Below are 20,898 nucleotides of genomic sequence, written 5' to 3' on the forward strand. Positions count from 1 at the left end.
TCTGCTAGACCCTTTGATGTTGGTAGGAAGACATAGTATATAGTCCAAATCTACCATTCCATAGAAATGAGAAAACTATGGTCTAGAGAGGATAAATATTTTATATAAATATTTTATTTTTATAGAAACTGTTTTTATATAAAATTTTTATATAAAAATGTTTTATTTTTATATAAAATAAAAGTAGTTCTTTCCTGAAATTGGGAATAATGAACATCACATGATATAAGACTTAAACAATAGATGTCATAAAATAAGTAATATATGATCATGGTATTAAAAATCCTTCATAATCCACATGGAAATTCCAAGAATAAGAGAGGAGACAGAGTTTCCCAAGAGGGATTTTCTCAAGTCCCAGAGTGACTGCATGGTTGATTTAGATCAGAAAAAGGTCTTTTTATCCAAATTTATGCTGGGTCAAGTATTCCATATCATATCTGTATGTTTTCTTGATCTCATAGTTAAAAAAACACAAGCAATACTTCTTCAGAATTTACTTTATTGACAACTGAATGAAGGGAAATATATACTGCAGACCCAGAGTAGAAGATGTCTTTATAAATTTAAGAGATCTGCAAGAGAAAAGTAAAAGCAGAAAAATGAAAAGAAGGATGACGGAGATGGCAAGTCACCACAAAACATGGGCTCTAATTCAGCATTTTCCATAATGTTTTAGGCTGATCTTCCCACCACTTTTCCTATAAAAGAAAAAGACAAAAATATGTCCATCACAGAAGTTATGTATGGGTTTAGTTATGTCTTAGTCCATGTAATCATTAGATTGTACAGGTACCCATGTCTGTAATCTGGGAGAGGTTAATTAAATGCACTCAGAGGTGACACCTGGTCTAATTACGCGAAGCATGAATCTTAAACAGTTTTAACAAGGCTTAGACCTTTCGGTTTCAAATGTTCATTTTCTGAGAGTAAATATTCATTCAACTGGAAAAGGTAAAACTGACAGGAGAAATAATGGCAAAGAGACTTTAGTGTCATAGTTCTATCCCGATAGAAGATACAAGAAATTGAACTAAATATTCAGGCATTTGGCATTTTATAGCACACCATGTATTCAGTCCTTCTCAGTGATATGCCCATTAAATTAAATCTCATCTTACCCCTTTGTCCCTCTCATAGGAAAATAATGCTATTAATTAGATATGCTATATATGAATGTAGACACATATTTATTATGTTCTGATTCAATATTTATTAATTTCATTCTATGTGCTTGACCATATTATTATTATTATTGATAGAGAGTTATATAATTTCTTTGCTCAGGAATTACGCAGCAAAAGTTGAGGGAAATTAAGCTAGTAGAAATTCTAAGATAAGAAAATGACAATGGTGAGGAAGTGAAGTAACTTTTATCTGGGTTAAATAAGGGTTATAATTCTCTACTTTTACAGCAAAAACAAATAATCCTAAAATTTGTATGGAACCCCAAAGGACCCTGAATAGCCACAGCAGTCTTAAGAGGAACATAACTGGGTGATTTGCTCTTCTTAAAATGACATCTCCTAGTTTCAATCTATACTTTTGACCCACCCTTAGATGGTCAATTAATCTATGACAAAGAGGCAAGAATATACCCTGGGGAAAAGATAGTCTATTTGATTAATGGTGTTGGGAAAACTGGACAACTCCATGCAAAAGAATGAAACTGGACCACTTTTGTATACCATATAATAAAATGGATTAAAGACTTAAATGTAAGACCTGAAACCATAAAGGTCTCAAATGAAGACATAGGTGGCAAGCTCAGCTCTTTGACATCAGCTTTAATAATTTTTTTTGGATATGTCTCTTTACGCAAGGGCAACAAAAACAAAAATAAACAATTGAGGCTACATTAAACTAGAAAGCTTTTGCACAGCAAAGGAAACCATCAACAAAACAAAACAACCTACTGAATGGGAAGATACTTGTGAACAATGTATCTGATAAGGGGTTGATACCCAAAATATATAAAGAACTCATACAACTCAGCGACAACAAAACAATGAGTAAACAGTGGGTTGAGGACCTGAATGAGCACAGAGATGGTGAACAGGCACATGGAAAGGTGAGCGATATCACTGGCCATCAGGGAAGTGCAAGGCAAACTCACTGTGAGATACTGCACACCTGTCAGAATGGCTGTTATTAAAATGACAAGGAATAACAAATGTCAGCAAGGATGTGGGGGAAAGGGAACGCTCATGCCCTGCTGGGACTGTGAGCTGGTGCAGCCCCTGTGGGCATCAGTATAGAGGCTCCTCAAAAATTAAAAATACCCTATGATCCAGAAATGCCACTTCTAGGAAGTGGAATATTTAATGAAGAAAATGTAAACACTAATTTGAAAATACATATGTACTCCCACATTCATTGCAGCATTATTTACAATAGCTAAGGGATAGAAGCAACTTAAGTGCGTTTGTGCGCACGCGCGCACACACACACACAATGGAATATTACTAATCCATATAAAAGAATGAAATCTTGGCATTTGCAATAACATAGATGGACCTAGAGAGTATTATACTTAGTGAAATAAGTCAGACAGAGAAAGACAAATACCATGTTTCACTTACATGTTAAATCCAAAAATCAAAACAAAGAAACAAACAAAACAAAACAGAAACAGACTCAGAGAACAAACTGGTGATTGTAAGAGGGGTGCGGCTGGGGAATGGATGAACAGATGAAGGAGAGTAAAAGGTATAAACTTCTACTTATAAAATAAATAAGTCCTGGGGATGTAATGTACAGTGTAGAAAATATAGACAATAGTATTGTAATTACATTGTTTACTGACAGAGGGTCACTAGACCTAATGAAGTGATCTTCATAATGTCTAAAAATATTGAGTCACTATCTTGTATACCTGAAACTAATATATTGTACATCAATTATAATTCAGTAACAATAGGATTGATTGATTAAATACATTTTTATTAATTATAACCTATGTTCCATAGAAAGCTCCCAGTATGTTGGCTAAAATCTATAGCACCTGCTGTGTTCCTTAAGAGCGTGTGAGTTCGATAAAATTTGGCCCTTTGTAAATCTCCCTAGTATACTATCACTAAAGTTTGAATAGTCCAGATAATAAAGGTAATCCTCTCCTCTATTCTTTGTTGAAAACCTCTTTTCATGAGACTAAAATAGGAAAGAATGGGAATTGATGTCTGAGCAACATATAATTTGGTATGAAATAAAGTGTCTGAAAATCTAGATAAAGTAATATTTTTACTGATGATACATGTTCTCCAAGTTTTTCGCATTTCTGATTTTGATGCATTTTCAAACTTAACTGCATCTCAAAAAATTTCCTTCATCTTTTCCAAAGTTAATAATAATAATAAGAACAAACATAATTGGATGAATATTATTGAAATTTTACATTAGAAATAAATGGAAAAATGAGAAAATATATCAAAATTCTTAAAGATGTATAATTTTTTTTTAATTTCCAGGATTCATATCTATAATAACAAAGCAAATGATATATGTTTTCAAATAATTTAACATGTACTTTTTTTAAAACCATTTGTTATTGATACGTTTGCCTGAAACTTATTTCTTTAGTCTTTATGGGTGTGTATGAGAACTTTCTAGAATATGACAAGGAAAGTGTCATAGTCTTATTCTGGAAGGTTGTGCTAGCAAGGAACAGGGTTGGTGAGTGTGATACTTACACCACCGCCTTACAGAAGGCACATCTGTTGCCGTATGTCTGGCCATCAGAGCCACAGTGGGGATTTGATTCTCGAGTGCAGAACATGTTGGGGTCCTGGAACTCGCTACAGTCAACCTACCAAAGTGAGCATAGGGACATTGGTATTAGTGCATTCTGCCTGAGGGACTGCCCCTCAGAACAGAAGCAAAGCTTCTCGAAATAGAAAATAGCTTCCTGTATCTGCTTGACTAGAACGTATTAAACATAACTGAAACTTTTCCTTTGAGACACTGGAAACCTATTTCTGCAGGTTTTGTATACAGAGGAGTTAATGAAGCATGGCAGGTGCTATCTGTAGCAGATACATTGTAAGGAATAAGGCAAATTCTATCTATAGACATGTATATCCATCTGCTCCAGCACTGAATTGTTCCAACTGAGAGTAGTATTTGTTTTTTAGATGACATTTGTTCCGGGTTTTTGTTTGTTTTGTTTTTTAGTGTATATTATTAGTGTAATACCAACAGCACTCGTTCTGCACGCTCCAAGATAGGGATGGTCAGTGCAAGGGCGTCCCAGACGTTAACTGATGGCTTGTTAGTTTCCCTGTGGTGGCTACATCCCTTTATAATCTCACCAAAACAGAATTCAAATGTCTTTTTATTAACTTACTGCCTCAGAGTCTGTTTGTAGAATTTAAACTCTCTACCTACCACATAACCCAGGAATGGCCACCTAAGCTGCTGTATTAGGAAGGGTTGTGAGGTTGCATCTAGCCTTGCTGGGAACATGTGCTTTGAGTAATAATTACCATCACAGGCTCTATAGCAGGAAGGCTACCATCTATGCTAATGATATAGCCCTACTAATACAGCATTCTCTCAGAGGTAGTCTTAAGAGCTTTATGTTTGGAGTTTTAAGTTTCTGTTCAGTTCAGTGTCAAATGAGTCAGTTTTTGGTGTGCAAATGACATTTGAGCCATTTTATTCCAGGATACAGGTAATATGCAATAGGTAGACCTGAACTCCTCCTGATGTTAGGTACATGGGATGAAGTGACATTTGAATATGAATAGAGAGACTGTCCCTTTACCCCTATTTTGGTTCCATTAAAATAATACCATCTTACATTTATCAATTGCGTCATAATACCCAAACTACTCTCATATGGATTATTCACTCAATGGAGTCTCACGTTAATCCTGAGATATACTGAACAATCCTATATTAACCAGTTTACAAACATGGATTCTGATCCTCAGGAAAATAATGCCTTACCAGTGCCACACAACCAGCAAGCAATGCGATCAGTGCTTAAACATAGTCCTTGTTGCTGATCCTATTTTACCTATTGTGTATTGCCTGTACCCTGATTACTGATGCAGAATTTCTAGCAAATCTGCTGTGGTTAGTTTCCAACTCATCTTCATGGAGAGAAGTAAAGATCAACGGTCACTATGTACCCTTGACCACATTTGTAGTCGGGACATGTGGGTTTTATTAACATACCTTATTAGGGAAGTGTACGGGCATAGGTAAGAGGAATCACTAAAGAGATATCAGTAAGCTGTTGTATACTGGCAAAGCTCTCTAAAAGTTTTCATGGGGAAATGCTCAGCCAGAGCCATCAGTTGAGTTTGAAATATTATCACATAGATTTAAGCCACCTGAGACCATTCAATAGACATTTTTTTGAAATTTGGCAATCTTTTAGTATTGAGGTTGGAAAGGATAGTACAGATGTCTTCTTAGGGCATGATTGGTTAGAAGATGCTGGGCTTACAGTCCCACTTTGCAGTCCTACTTTCCCCACAGTTCTTAAAGACATCTGAATCCTCTCGTATTATTTCCAGGACAGCAATCTTTTTAAGTCTCCAAATGGAAAAACAGTTAGACAATCTCTAGGGCAATATAAACCATAGGATAATTTCTTCTCAATTTCTAATGTATTTTGTATTTAAGTCACTGGTGTACAAATTTACAGTTGTGTGTTTGAGTCCAGAAAGGACTGTACAACACAGAATCATCACTGATATTTTCATTTATTCCACAGACAGCAGATAACTATTATTTGGAAGATATGTTGCTGGGTAATGGTGATACAAAGAGGAATTAGTTATAAACACTACCTTGATAAGCTCACCATCTTATCTGCACTAAGGAAGCAGAGAAGAACATGGATAATTGTACATGATGTGTAATAAATGCCACAGCGGGACAAGCCCAGGCAATGTGGGAACTGAGAGAAAGGCATCTCGTCAGATGTATGTTGTCTCTACAGCCAGGTCAGTGTGGAAAAGAAAAAGGGAACTCTCTTACATGAAAGAGACACCTCCTTAAGACACCTTTTCTTGGCAATCAGCCCTCTGATCTTGTGATCCAGCCTCTTTTGTCCTTTAAAAGCAGATACAAAAGTGGCACTTGGGGACGGTGTTCCCTTTGAGAGCTTCTAGGCACCACTTCCCTCCCCAAGCCCAGTTTTCCCCTTCCACTGCCCCCTGGGGATGCGACTAGGAAGAACAAAACGTTTCAATAAATAAAAATGAATCAATCAAATGGCATATGCATATACTTCTTAGAACATAGATATGTTTCATGCTTTTAAATTGCTATAGTGGCCCTTGGTGATTCCTGAATTAAGCTAAGGACTCATGTTCTAGAACTTGACCGCTATTCATCATCAGTTCACTGTGTCTTGGGCAAAGTACTCAACATCTGTGCCTCAGTTTTCTTCACCAAAATTAAAACAAAACAAAACAGTTGCCATGCTTCTTTCCCAATGTTGTTATAAGGATTAAATGTGGTCATACAAGAGTGGGAGAAAGTCAGTGTGGAATATTTGAAATAGCTCTAGACTAAGAGTGCAGGAAACAAGCTTCTGATTGTGGGCCTGCATGAAATGCAGCTTTCCATGAAAGGTATTTGTAACTCCTATGAAATGCTGAGTACCATCAGACACTAGAAGGTCTCTAATAGCCCTTCCAGCTTTGATGGTCCAAGATGTAGCAGTGACTTCTTCCAGTGTGGTGGCTTGAATAAAGCTAAGACCTTAGGTCTTCGATTGGGTGGAGAAATAGCAAGTACTGCCCAAATGCTCCTTCCTTTATATCTAGAGAACCCTCTTTACTCACTGCGTGCCTGGGGACAGAAAAGGGCCACTGAGAGCCCCAGAGGTTAGGAAGGTGAGTGGGAGCCTTGCAGAAGCGACCAGGGTGAGGCAGGGGACTGAAAGAGACCATGGCTGGCTGCAGTTTCTGAGTGTCATGTGCTTCCTCTGCCAAAATTTCCTCTCCTCTTTTACATTTTTATTTAAGCTCCTTTAAACAGAATCCAAACAACTGGCTTCTCAGTAGAAGTAAAGACTAATCTAGATGTAGGGTGATAGTAGGATTTTTAAATTTCCTTTACCATTTCCTCTGTGGGAAGTATAAGAGATCCAGGAGAGCTGGAACCCACTCCCCCACCCTTGCTGCAGACTATTTAAAATGCCCTAATGCTCTGCAATGCTGGGAGACTCACCTGGGTTTGAATTTTGCTCCTCCCACTTATTAGCTGTATTACCATGTGCAAACACGTCTCTGCTCTGAGTTTAACTTTATTCATCTTTAACGGGAAGCTGGCAACACCTATCATCTATGGTTATTGTAATGACAAATCCTTTGGAAACACTGCAAAGTTTCAACTATTGTGCAAGATTGCTGTTACACTAGCAATGTAAATTGTATCACATTCTAGACTTTTTTGGATCCCATTATTCCTTACCCTATTTTGGCAAGTTTTTTTTAATATTTGATAGTGAAAAAGAAAAAAACAAGCACCCCCATTTTTTAGTTGGGATGCCGCAGACTACTTGCAGGTCCTTGGGTGCCAGCACTTAATATCAGTCTGACCTCTTGTGCTTCTTTGAAGCACTGTACCCTCTAAAATAGCCCAGATGGAGCGTAAGTCTTTGCATCAGTCATCACCACTTGTCCGGTAAATGAGCTTATATGGGCACTGAATCAGCTGAAGATTGGGGATCATTGATATTCTAGTCCAGCGTCTTAATTATACAAATAAAGCCAATGAAAATTTGCGATCACACAGAAGCACACACACACACACACACACACACACACACACACATCCGAAGAGTGGGATTTCATCTCTTTCCCTTTACTGAAAATATTACCTTTATGCTGAATCAGCTTCTTTCTTGATCATACTAGTTTTCTTAACTCTTCCCTGACTTAGTTTCTAATTTCCCATTTTTACACCCTTTCCATGCCACTAAAACTTCTGTAAGAGATGGCACCTCTCACGATACACCTATAGGCTCTTGGCTATGTATAAAATGTGCATGATTTTTTAAAAGATAACCTGCTCTCGATCAGTCCAGCCTCTTTGAAACTCTTTCCTGACTTCTGCAATATGCCTGTATCCTGATGTCCGACTATTTCTTCTCTATCCCTTTCATTGCCTTTTCTATTTTCCTCCCGAGTATTCATTTTGTTCATTTTCAAGAAACTGTATATACTTGATTTTTTACTAAGAATATATTTTCCCAGATTATAGTGATGAGTTCTAGACTCTTATTGTTCTTGAATCCTCATTAAAATCTCAAGCCTAATTCCTAATTGTCACAAATACACAGTACACCTTTGGTCAACAATCTGATTCACATTTACTACTCCTCTGTGTCCAAAATGTAACTCTTTATCATTCCCTCCAAACTAATTTTATATTCCAATTTTTTAAGTTTTTCATAGTAGCACCATTCTTCAGATTGTTCAACCTACCCTCAGATTAAATATTATCATTTCTTTCCCCTTGCAAGTGTTTCCTTTCGTGTATTTCTTTATTTCAAGTCTTCTTCAACAATTCCAAATTTACCACCTATACCCACCCTCAACTTCCCTGGCCTGAGCCAATGCAAGAAATTCTGCCCCCTCTGCTTCCCTCCCTCCAAGTTTCAAAATCCCTCCTACATGTGGAGACCAGTTATTTTATTTTAAACTACTGTTTTTATTATAGTACTTTGTTGCTTAAGCAGTGAGGATACTAAACACTATTGTATGTTTACTTAGAAAGTATACTGCTCAAAACACCTTTGCGGATATGCACGGGGCTTCCGCTGCTCACTAGCCGTACGTAGCCAGGGCTATGGATGCCCCATATGGAGGCAGGGGTCCTGAGGGGTTGACTGCACAGCTTTATTGCTCTTGGCAAACTTGAGTCACTTAGGTCCCCCTGTTTTCCTATCTGTGGTTAGGTTGTATATGCTGGTTAACATCTCCAAATTGTATTTACAGATTCTGTCAGTATATTAATTTTACATGAATTCAAGCCAATTAGGAAAAATGGACAGCCCCATACATACTCAGGTCATGGGGCATTGTTTTACTAACTACTACAATTTACCATATCTTTATCTTATGATACAAATAAAAATAAACTTAGATATTCCAAAAATTATTATAAAAGAAATTGGTTGCCAATTATGGTTTTTAAGAGGTTTGTGATGTTAATACCAATCTGGAATATTTATTTAAACAGCTCTTTAAAGGTATGGTCCCCAGACACACAGCCTGCTGAGGAGTTAGAAAAATAAAGGCCATGTAGTCAGTGGTTCCAAAAGATAAATTTATTTAGTTCAAAGGATGATTCTGACTCTGAGATTATGTCTTTCAAGCATTTTGGCATAACACTGTAACTTAGTTAATGAAGGCTGGTGATGGTAGATAGTAGTTTTATTTTTTAATTGCTATTATTATTTTGTTATTTTATATTCCTACTTGGCAAATTAAAGAGTTGGTAGCATATTAGTTAGTCATTTACATTTATGGGAAAAATTTTATAGGACCATGAATTCCTAAAGTCCAGAAAGATGCTTTTTGTTTTGCATGAATAATTATTTTGAAAGAATGTGAACCTTTTACAAACCTACAGTGTAGACTGCTGACTATAATCCTCCTTGAGATGCTTCGTCATGGAGATGCGTTCTGGCACAAGAAGGACTGCCTGAGGGCTGGAGAGCTTTCCTCCTTTTGTCTCGTCTAATCAGCCATGACCAAGGGTGCCCCCAACATCAAGCTTCCTCTGCCCAGCTTTGGGGCTGCCACCTGCCTGCCAACCATGCAGAAGATGAATAGCAGCCTTGATACCATCTGCAAGGTGGCACCCTCCCTGCCCTTAGTGTTTGAGTGGAAAAGAGACAGTTGTCTTACCAAGGAAGGCTTGGTTCAGTCGTCATTGAACTCAAACTTTCATTTTAGAGAAGCAGAAACAAGGGAAAGAAGGAAAGAGACACCCCTCAGATCACACAGCCCGTAAGTGTTCGAATAAGGACTCATCTGTGTTGTCCTTTTATATCTGAGCACTCTAAAGTCAGTGCTTGCCTGCGCTAGGTAATTATTAAGAATGAAGATTTGAAACTCCCCACCTGTGTGATTCTTATTCAGTAAGACTGGTAAATACATATTTAGTAGGCATCCCCAGTGATTCTAAAACAAGCAGTCTGTAAGATGTACACTCATCTAAAAGAAGAGAATCAGTAATTAGTAGATTTTAAATCAACTTCAGAAAACACAAAAAATCTGGGAAACGTGTTTTAATGAGAAAACTGGGATTAAATTCCATGTTTTAAATGTATTTGCAATGGTCTTACCACTTTTTTACTCTCTAATGGTATATAAAATGTGTTGGCTAGATCTCATGTCCTTTCCTTGTTTGTTTTGACACTTTGACATAGACCATGCTACCATACGTATTTAAACATAAGAAGAAATCAATATTAAGATGTGCAATTGTATATACCAATACAAGCACCATGGATTAGACACATACAAGTGCACACACACACACATGCACACACACACTGGAGGCTAGTTGTAAGGTATCAACCATTGTAAGATGCATCCCAATTTGCTAGATGCTAAAATTTGAAACAAAAAAGTCTTATGCAATGTAGCAGGTAAACTAGGGTTGGAAAATATTTTTCAACTTCTTTGCCAAAGCCAATCAGTTGGTAGTGTTGTCTGGAAACTTTTGACTCCAAGGGTTCTTGAGCACAGGGCTAAACAAGAACCGGTGCCACGGTCAGATGGGAATGTTCACTATGGACACAGGCGCAGGACAGGCAGAGCAAGTACTTGTTTGGGTTGCCTTTTGGACAGAACAAGAAAGATGGAAACAAGCTGCTGGATTAATTTGGAAAAAATTAGCCTGACAATGAAGATAACTTGTGCCTATTCCAATACTTAAGCCAAATTATTTTTAAGCTTGAGTGAATCTGTTTTTGTGTACTCAGTACAAAACCTTAAAGAAGGGTTCTCTCTATGCTTGTCTTACTTCCAGAAAGGAAATAATTTCTGTGGTAGTAAGCATCCCCAGTCATCCTAAAGCAAGCAGCTTCTGTCCTTTATGAGCTGTTAATTAATAATCATTAAGTCAACTTCTCATAGTTTACCAAATCCTCCCACATAGTTTATGTAATTTAAATCTAATTCTATTATCCCTTATCTATACTTGTGGAAATTGTAGCTCAGAAAAGTTAAGTTGTCCAAGATCACACTGTGGAATCAGTGATACATTACCAGAAATTCAACCTATTTTTATTAATATTCATTCTATTTTAACAACATCTGAAGATGGCCACTTAGGTGCTTATAAACTGAAAACAGTTATGATCACAAAAAGATTATATTTGTAAAGTGTACTATTTCCACTGATTTTTGCACTTGTTTTGTTTGTTCATTGTTTTTGCTCCGTCACCCACCAACAGACCTCTCTGGCCAGGGAATACCAGCCAAGCACCACCCAGGTCTGAAGAATAGATTTAAAAATATGCACTGACCTGTCCTCCTTGACTGAAGACACCTGAAAACATAAAATCAGCACACTGTAATCTTTGAAATGTGAAAATAGTGGGATATGCAAAATTAGGAAATCCCCAAGCATGGAATGATACTTGCTTTTTGTTCTTGACCATCTCAACAAGTCATGGCATGATTGTTCTGTTTGTTTATGCCTGCTTACTTCTTAGGGAGCAGTAGAAAATTGGAAAGTGATTTAAGAAGATGCACTGCTATGGGTGAGGGGAAATAGTTTAAAGATCTGGAGATTGATGTTGCGGTCCTGACCCAGTCACTGATTCACTCGGGGAGTGATCTCCCCAGCTCTGGCCTTGCTCTGGAGAAGTTGGGCTGGAAGAGTTCCCTCTGGCTGTGCCTGAGCTCACAGTGTTCCTCCCCAGAGCCTTTGTTACAGGCAGGAGGGTAAGGGAATGAATTTGTTCTTTGAGCCCAAATTATTTATCTGCCCTCTGTATTCAACCAGCTTTAAAGAGTTGGCCCAAATATAGACCAGTAAGGACAAATTCGTTCTCTTTTCTGTGACTCATTTCTCCTGCTACCTCTCTCTGATTTCCTGAAAGAGAGCAGAAGTTCATAAATACAGTCTTGCTTCTCCCTTACACAGATGATTGGATATGTGACTTAATGAGCTCCGTGGCTTAAAATGCTGAAATCATAAAAAGTCTTAGATTCAATCCTTGTAAGAGTTGCTGAATTTCAAATTCTGGCTATTCTGTGGAACCCCCAATGCCAGCACCACCTCCACATGGAAGCTCCATGGCACTGTTGTGGAGGAAGGGGGTGGATAGGCATCACCCTGCTCCGGTGCCAGTGACTGTGACAGGAGAGCTGGAAATACCATGCAGGGCCTTCTCTGCTGAGGAGGACGAGGAGAGAGCAGGGCTCTTAACTCTGAAAAGCAGGTGGTGACCATCTACTGTGGTGCTTGTCAGCCTTATTGCAGTAGTGTGCCTGGTTATTAAAAAATCAAATTCTTAGGATATTTACTTGAGAATTCCATTATATAGGTCAAACAGGGTCTGGAAGTCAATGTTTTTATAACGACTTCAAGTGATTTTTATGCTCAGGGAAAATCACTGTTACAGTTTTCACCAATCCCCCCCTGTACACATCTTTGATCAGAAGAGGGGAGGTCTTACCCAATGTGTCATTTGCAGAAAACGTCAAGGCAGAAGCAGGGCTAATAGCCACAGTGCCTGAGCCCATGTAGTACTCTTTCTATTAACTTTAAAAGTGGCAATATTCATAGATATTGTTGAGCCCTTACTCTGCCCCATCTACTATGTCAAGCACTTAGCATACATTTTTTCACTTAATTCCCCAGAAAGGGCTAGTCTTTTTATATTCCCATTTTACAGATGAGGAAAATGACACTCCTGAAGGCCATCACACCGCTGTAAAATGGGAATGCCAGGACCGAAATTCATTTCTTTTGAAGGCTCTTAGGCACTATGCCTCCCCAAATATGGATATGTCTAGGAAGGATCCCGTTTTAGTGTATTTGGTATTAGCCAACCAGTCCCATTAAAAGATCACTTAGCTTTTGTGAAGAGAAGCAATAAGAGGATATCAGTTAATTTCTGGGACCGTCTTTGCAAGAAGATTTTAATGTAGATCTATTTTTATGCATTCAGCAATTGACTAAGCTACTCACCCAAGTTACCTGGCTTTAGTAGACAAACTCACTGCACAATGTCACAGAAATTCCAGTCTTTTTTTTCTCCACATTTCTAAGTGTATTTGTTTATGTAGATACGACAGCTCCCAGTGAACAATCTCATTGACAAATTGTTGTTTTTTACATGTTCAGCTACTTAAAATCTCTGATGGCAGCAAAATTCAACTACTCTTGTCACAGAACATGATACCTCCTACCTGGGAAGTCCCAGGACTCAGTCTCATTTCTCGCCTTCTACAAATAAGAGACCAGGTCAGAGAGCCAAGTTTCCCTCGGGTTGACGCAGGCACTGGGGAGCAGGCAGGCCCAGGACCCTGATTGAGAGCTCTAACATGAGCTTCGGCCACTATGGCCGCACAGAATAATACAGGAGGGAAGAAGGAGATGCAGGGGACCTGCTCACTCACACGGTCCTGCGATGACAAACATCAGATTGAAGTGTAATTGTGCTTTGAACACTATGAATTGATACACTATGTAACGGCCACTCATTCAAGTGACCAAAGATAGTCCCCTGCTTCAGGAAAGTACTCCACTAGCAGCAGGTACGGTTCTGCATTTCAAGGTTCAATCACTTTTTCTGAAAGATTCTCTAATTGAGTTGCCTTTATACCCTTTGTTTCAATTTCAGTTATCTAAGGGCAGGAAATCTTTCCTTTGTCTTAAGAAGTGAAACTAATATTTACAACAATTACCATCCTCCAGGGTAGTTCTGTGGTGCACACATCATCCGTGATGTCTGGAAGACCTGGATTTGAATGTCAAATTCTACTTACTAGCTGAAAGTCCTCTGGCAGTTTTCTTAACTTCTTTGTGCCACAGTTTTCTTATATGTAGAATTTGGATTTGAATACCTTGCTGTGTATATTGGAGATAATGTATGTAACCCCTCAGTACTGGCCTGGAATGTAGCATATGCCCAACAAAATGTTATTTTTATCATTATTATTATCACCATTTTCATCCTCCCCATCATTATCATTATGATGATCTCTCAGAATTGGTGTTTTATATCAAAATTGTTAGAATTTTGAAATATGGTAGACAAATACATACTTGTTATTTCCAGTTCAGTATAAATATTGGATTTTAATTTTAAGGAAAAAAAAAAACTCACCTGAGAGAAAGCAGAAAAGAGCCAGAGAGAGGAACAGAGGGACACCTGATATTTTCATGGCACCAGTTAGCTCACTCAGATCAAGGCTGCCTCGTCCAGCTGTGATTCTCTTTCCAGACACTTCCCAGAACACTGAACCACACACTCAGACTTATATACAGACCTGATTGAGGGAGTTAAGATCTCCACCTTCTTCATAAAATCACATTCTAAAACCATATGCAAATCTATACACTTTAGGCATTTATTGGGACTTCTCACCAACTTAAAGAAATGCTTCATGTTCCCTGTCAACCTGAAAAATCAGGACAATTATGTGAGTCGCACCTTAGATCTTATTAACAGAGGATGTCATTTTCTACCAGTAGTCTACATTTTCCTGACGACCAACATATCCTCCCTGCTCTTCCCTCTTAGGTTTCACTGTATTAAAGGGATGACTCACCGGCAGAGCCCCACTTGATGCCTGCCTCCTTCAGACAGGTCCTGCGTGTCTGCGGTCCAGATGAGTAAGCACACTGGAATGGAATCCTGGGTGTAACTTGGATTTTCAGCATCCACATCATCCGAGGTGTACTTAAAAGAAGGAGGTATTCTACACTGTTATAGAACTGCATCAGAAAAAGCATTTTCTGGGCAGAAATCAGCTTGTACATTTTTTGAATCATTACTATAGTCAAATGCCAGTGATTTTCCATTTTTAAGTCAAAACAAAGAAGGAAGTCAATGCTTTTTTTTGAACTGGTAAAAATACATCATTTATTTTTGAAAGTTATGCAATTGAGGACTATTTGAAATGGGGAATGTTTAATATTTTTCCTTTTTCTGCAAAGTAGAAACATAGTTATAATAAAGCTCTTCATTTTACACTGTTCGTGTAAGTTAGATAAATCCCATTAACTATCATGGCCAATTTAATTGCAAAACAAATCAGAGAGTGAGATGCCATAGCATTCTTTGGGTGAATGAAAAAATTAAACAATGGTTATAGTGATAATGAGAAAGTCTCTAATCACAAACAGCTTTTTAAATTATCATGAAGAAAAAATATAAAAATTTTAAGTTTGGGTAGAATGTGCAAAATGAGCCCAATTTAATCACAAATGAGTAGTACAATACACATATTCCTGCAATATGCATACATATATATATATATATATAACCCAGAAATCATACATCTAAACATTTGGTTTCCTTTCAAGGTAGTCACTTTGAAAAAATAGATACATAGTTCAGATACTGTTACCTTTATTTCAGGATGTTTTCTTTTTTGGAAATTACATGTTTTCAGGAACTTTAATATGATTCATCTCACTTTTTAGGATGAATTTTCTGTCTTTGAAAATAGTGAGTATATTTTACTGAATCTGATAAATATATTACTGTTTAATCAACAATGAAGCATGATTCTAATAAACATAAGAATTGCTTTCTTTTAATTGCTTCTTTGACAATTTTAAAATACTTGAACTTAAAAGGTAGAAGAAAGAGAAGGGGAAGAGCACAGATAGAAATAAGAGGGAGGAAAATTATGTGCTTGGCAAGTATTGAAAATGTTTTCATTCTAAAGTGGTGAGATGTAAAACACACACACACACACACACACACACACACACACACACACACACTCACATATATACATAATCTTAAAGTCCTTTCCAGATGGTATAGGTCAGATGGTAGACCCCCAAAATTTCAAAGATACTAATGAACAGCCTTAAAAACTGTATTTTTCTTGAACACTTTATGGACTGAAGAGTCTGGCAATATTAAGAAAATAGAGTAATTGGGAACTTGCTCAAGGAAAACAATGAAGTTTTCAAATAAGATCTGTACAATTTTGTCTACTTGTCATTTCTTTAATTACTGTTGCCTGGTTAAATTAGATAATAATACAGAGCCATGCTTTGAAACTTTTAAACTTTACATGAGCCTGGTTTTAGGTACTGCTGCCACCTCCCTCCCTCTTCTCCTCTCTGTTCCCAAGGTTTCCTCTTCTGTTTTCCCTTTTCCTTTCCCTTTATGAAGTGAGTATATAGGGACAGTCTACACATAACCTTATGTCTGTCCCCCAGTGACAACAGTTCAAAAGTATTAACAAAAGAAAAAAAAGGAAGAAGAAAACAATGTGACAGCAGTAGTTGGTGATGTTCCATCCTAAAATCTGTGGCAGTTTTTCTAAAATATGTTTAAATTTCTCCTGTCCCCAAAATTTCCTTTATGATAATCACTTCTCATACCTTGGTCTAAACTCTAAACTCTCAAAATCGCTGTTTACCTGAATATTACTCCCTCTTCAGCTTCCATCCCCTCCCTCCCTACCTCCCCCATCCTTCAAGAGCTTCTCCTCTATAGACGTCCTTGGGTAGAATGAGTCTGCCCTCTTTCCTGGATGTTTTCAAATTCTGTGTCTTCCACATCTATCCTGCTCACCACCCCAAAACTTGGGGTCATGAAAACACTAATGAAGCATCGACTCTGGGCAGATGTCAGGGAAGGAATACTACATAATAAGCATACATATTTTAAGAAATCTCGTACCTTGAATATCAACTTTTGTTAGGTTTCTGAGCCCATGTGAAAGATTTTTTTTCTTTTTATAGAACTTAAAGGAAAAGGTGAAAAAACCATTCACTGGGAATCATTTAATTAGCTCCTCAAACAAGAAGCTGAAATAATGGAAGATCACAGAGATGTTACAGGCAATTATTCACAAGCACCAAAGAAGTATGTAGTTTTCATCTTTTGGCCGCAGAGTAAGTAGATGAGAATCGTTTGAGTTTTGTTTTCTCTAACACTCTGAAAAGGAAATAGGAAATGTTTTAAAAATCCTAACATTTAAAGGCAAGTAAATATCAAAGAATTGAATCCTGAGGGGGGAAAAAAAACAGAAAAAATGTGAATTTCACGCTGTGCAGTAGAAGGCAATACAGCAAACACAGAGCTGACTTCCAGAAACTAACTGAGCACATTTCTTTTAGGTAATTAAAGACAGAAACTCTGTAAGATTATATTTCCATGTACAGTTTATTATATAAACATGACACTTTACTCACAAATATTACTATCCAGGGTAGATTACACAAAGTCATTACATTTTAATTCATATACGTTTAAGGAAGTTTAAGGGATTATAGGGCAATTTTGATTCTAAAATTTTTGCTGCTGATTCTGTAATGCCACTTCACCTACTGAGGTGCAGCTTCATTGCTTTTAGCTTGCTTAGGTCTGGGTTCAGGGATATACACATAAATGTGCTTGTATGTTTTAACATTTTATTCATTCATATATATTTCCTTTCCCCAATACTGGCCATGTGTAGTAGAATGTATTATTTGTAAACATCACTTCTCAAACATCTATGTCCTTGTCTCCAAACCCTTGAGCCCTTCCACTATTTAACAAAGGCCAAGAGATAGAAATGTATTTTCAAAAAAAGGACAGCCACCACCTTGTTCAAGGAAGTCACTGCTCAGCATTCAATTATGATATTTTTAAAACATTCCTAGGCACACAAGAGACTAAAATCAAGAATTTTTAATTTGCAACAATGAATCTTTGTTCTGAGTAAAAAAAATTGTATTGCATTCAAATATTTGTCTCTTCATTTAGAAATTTCTCTCTTCCTAATTTTCTTTTTTATATTTTCTTGTATTTCTTCTTGAATTCATTTTTTAAGGTTGAACTTTGTATATGGGTTTTTATATTAGGCCACTTCAAATCTCTTATTTTTAAATTTGAGTGTTACAATTTAGCATTAAGTTGGATAAGAGTCAAGAGATTATTGTAGCATAAGTTTAGGAACACTAATAAAGGATGACATTTTTCTTAGGCATCCAACAAACAGATCAGAGTAACCTTGTTTTCTAATTTTACAAGGTAACTAGTCCGGTAGATTTAAGGTATTTAGTAGACATAATGGGGTGAATCAGCAAGGTGTTAGGTAAAGTCTCCCATGCTGTAATAGTGAGGGATAAAGACATAAGAATTAACTATTGTAACTGGTTGAATGACTGAACAAAAGTTAGCAGTGGGTGAATTAGCATAATTGGGAGGAATAGACTGGTGTCCCAGTCAGTGCTTTTATAATGGACTTAAATGAAGATTTAAAAAGCATGCTGTAAATAGGAAGTCAGATCTCTGTCATCCTCTACTTTTGAGGTTCATTTTTCTTGGCATGCACGGGAAGCATCTGTCTTGCTCCTCTCAGCCAGTCATCACCCTCAATATGTAGAAATCTTTTGGCTCCTGATAGAATCCCACCTTCAGCACTGCACTGATCTTACCAGTAAAAATGTTCAAGATGCTCGGTGAAATAAGCCAGGTGGAAAAAGACAAGTACCAAATGATTTCACTCATATGTGGAGTATAAGAACAAAGAAAAAAAACTGAAGGAACGAAACAGCAGCAGAATCACAGAACCCAAGAATGGACTAACAGTTACCAAAGGGAAAGGGACTGGGGAGGATGGGTGGGAAGGGAGGGATTGGGGGGGGAGAAAGGGGCCATTAAGATTAGCATGTATAATATGTGGGGGGAGTCACAGGGAGGGCTGTGCAACACAGAGAAGACAAGTAGTGATTCTACAGCATCTTACTATGCTGATGGACAGTGACTGTAATGGGGTTTGTGGAGGGCACTTGGAGAAGGGGGGAGTCTAGTAAACATAATATTCCCCATGTAATTGTAGATTAATGATACCAAAATTTAAAAAAATGTTCAAGATGACGGAGTCAGTGTCTATTCCTGTGATCGTTTATCTCTCTCTTCTTAGAACTGTTATAAATCTGATCCATAAAAGTTGGTCCTGAATTGCTATTTATATAATTTACCAACTGATTCTTGTTTCATAGCTTAATCTACAACCTGAAATTATAATGATCTTGAAGGCAAGACAGGGGTTCATCTTATTTTCCATTTAAATTCTCCTTCTTTTCCTTTAATAAGAAAATGAAAACTGTTTTAACATTTATTTAATTTTTAAAATTTGTCAATTTTTTGTTATCTTTACCTAGACTTCCTCCTAATTTTCCATGCCACTCTTTGAATGTTTTCATTTTTCAGTGGTTTCTATAGGCTGTTTGACTTTGCTTCCTTTATCTTCTCATAACATCATGCACATGTCTTGAATATAGTACTTATAACATTGTGTTATCCCTGCACCCAAGGAGCTGCCAGTTTAGCAAGTCGGATATATACTGCACAGTCCAGGCATACCTTGGAAATAATGTGTATTTGGTTCCAGACCTCTGTAATAAAGTAAATATTGCAATAAAGCAAGTCAAATGAATTTCTTGTTTTCCCAGGACATAGAAAAGTTATGTCTGCACTATATATAATCAATTAAGTGTGCAATAGCATTGTCTAAAAAATACGTGCATACCTTTGTTAAGAATGCTTCATTTATAAAAATGTTGACCATCATCTGAACTTTCAGTGAGTTGTAATCACTGGTCACAGATCACAGTAACAAATATAATAATAATGAAAAGTTGGAAATACTGTGAGAATTACCAAAATGTGACACAGAGACACAAAGTCAGCAAATCCTGTTGGAAAAATGGTGCCAGTAGACGTGCTTGATGCAGTGTTGTCATGAACCTTTCATTTATATATAACGATATTTGCAAAGTGCAAGAAAGCAAAGTTCAATAAAATGAGGTATATCTGTGTAGTGTAATAACATTCTGGAAAATATGTTTTCAAAATCTATGTGTGCATAAAGATCCAATTAATTTTTCAACATATAATCCTTAGAGAAGTTCTCATAAAAAAAAGATACACTTGTACAACTGTAAGTCTTGAAGGATAAGTGGGAATTATGTGGCAAAATAAGACTGATTATAAGTGGAGAAGGGATGCTAAAGAGGAGGAGGACACATAAGCATAGATAAAGTTGAGCTAAAATCCATGGGGATAAGCATGAATGTATGAAGACTACTGACTCCCTGGAAACAAAACAGTTCAGTAGGCTAAAGCATAGGATAGCTGGTAAACAAGGCTGCAAAGCAGGCTGGAAACAGTGCAGGGCCGCATGGTTCCCAGAGTGCCATGCTGTCTACAGGTGTGCAGAGGCTCAAGGTGATTCTGAGTCAGACAGCAATACCAATTCTTGCCAGCATGCTGATTTTCCCTACCATTCTAAATCGGAACATTTATTCACCCTCTGGAAAATGTGATGGAAAACAAGCTAGGGTGAATTGCACATTGCTAACAATAGTTTCTGTCCAACTCAATGTCTGGCTGTGCCTGTTCCCTTTGATGCTTAATTATAGCCATCAGAGGAAGCCTCTTAAATGTTTGCTAACACACTCTACAGTATGAGGGGAAAGTTCACCAAAGTCTTTTAAAATCACAAGAAAGCAGTATTGCCCAGGGGATCTACTTCAAACAAGTCACTATTAGGTTTGCCCGAAACACTGGGGAATTTATGTCTAAATTCAATAATCCTATTATCTGCTGTACAAATTCTCCCATGCCTATCAACTGGTCCAGACAAGCAACCTGGGGAAAGAAGTGCAGGGAGTGCCTCCCCATTGCCTGAGAAAACTTAGCCAATAAAATCAAAGAGCTTCACTTGG

At 37.3% G+C, this 20,898-nt stretch overlaps 1 protein-coding gene across 2 annotated transcripts; it reads right to left on the bottom strand.

The window, feature by feature from the left end:
• Positions 1 to 485: 485 nt before the first annotated feature.
• On the bottom strand, positions 486 to 14,449 carry LOC118970769 (serine protease inhibitor Kazal-type 6). 2 transcript variants are annotated; one of them, XM_037009524.2, is made up of 4 exons: positions 14,318 to 14,449; positions 11,504 to 11,526; positions 3,690 to 3,805; positions 486 to 701 (listed from the first exon to the last, which is right to left on the bottom strand). In XM_037009524.2, exons 1-4 carry the CDS (start codon positions 14,373 to 14,375, stop codon positions 656 to 658), a joined length of 243 nt encoding a protein of 80 aa, XP_036865419.1. In that variant the 5' UTR covers positions 14,376 to 14,449; the 3' UTR covers positions 486 to 655. The 2 variants fall into 2 exon arrangements, with proteins under 2 accessions (XP_036865419.1, XP_073079275.1); XM_073223174.1 differs by lacking the exon at positions 14,318 to 14,449 and adding an exon at positions 12,662 to 12,804.
• Positions 14,450 to 20,898: the final 6,449 nt, after the last annotated feature.

The sequence above is a fragment of the Manis javanica genome, chromosome 15 (assembly GCF_040802235.1).
Source record: "Manis javanica isolate MJ-LG chromosome 15, MJ_LKY, whole genome shotgun sequence".
NCBI lineage: Eukaryota > Metazoa > Chordata > Mammalia > Pholidota > Manidae > Manis > Manis javanica.

Coding starts and splice junctions, on each gene's coding strand:
- LOC118970769 (XM_073223174.1), bottom strand. CDS start 12,728: ATGGGCTCAGGCACTGTGGCTATTAGCCCTGCTTCTGCCTTGACGTTT. Junction 3,806..11,503: donor TCTTCAGTCAAGGAGGACAG/GTCAGTGCATAT, acceptor TCACTTTGGTAG/GTTGACTGTAGCGAGTTCCA. Junction 702..3,689: donor GCCTTCTGTAAGGCGGTGGT/GTAAGTATCACA, acceptor TTTCTTTTATAG/GAAAAGTGGTGGGAAGATCA.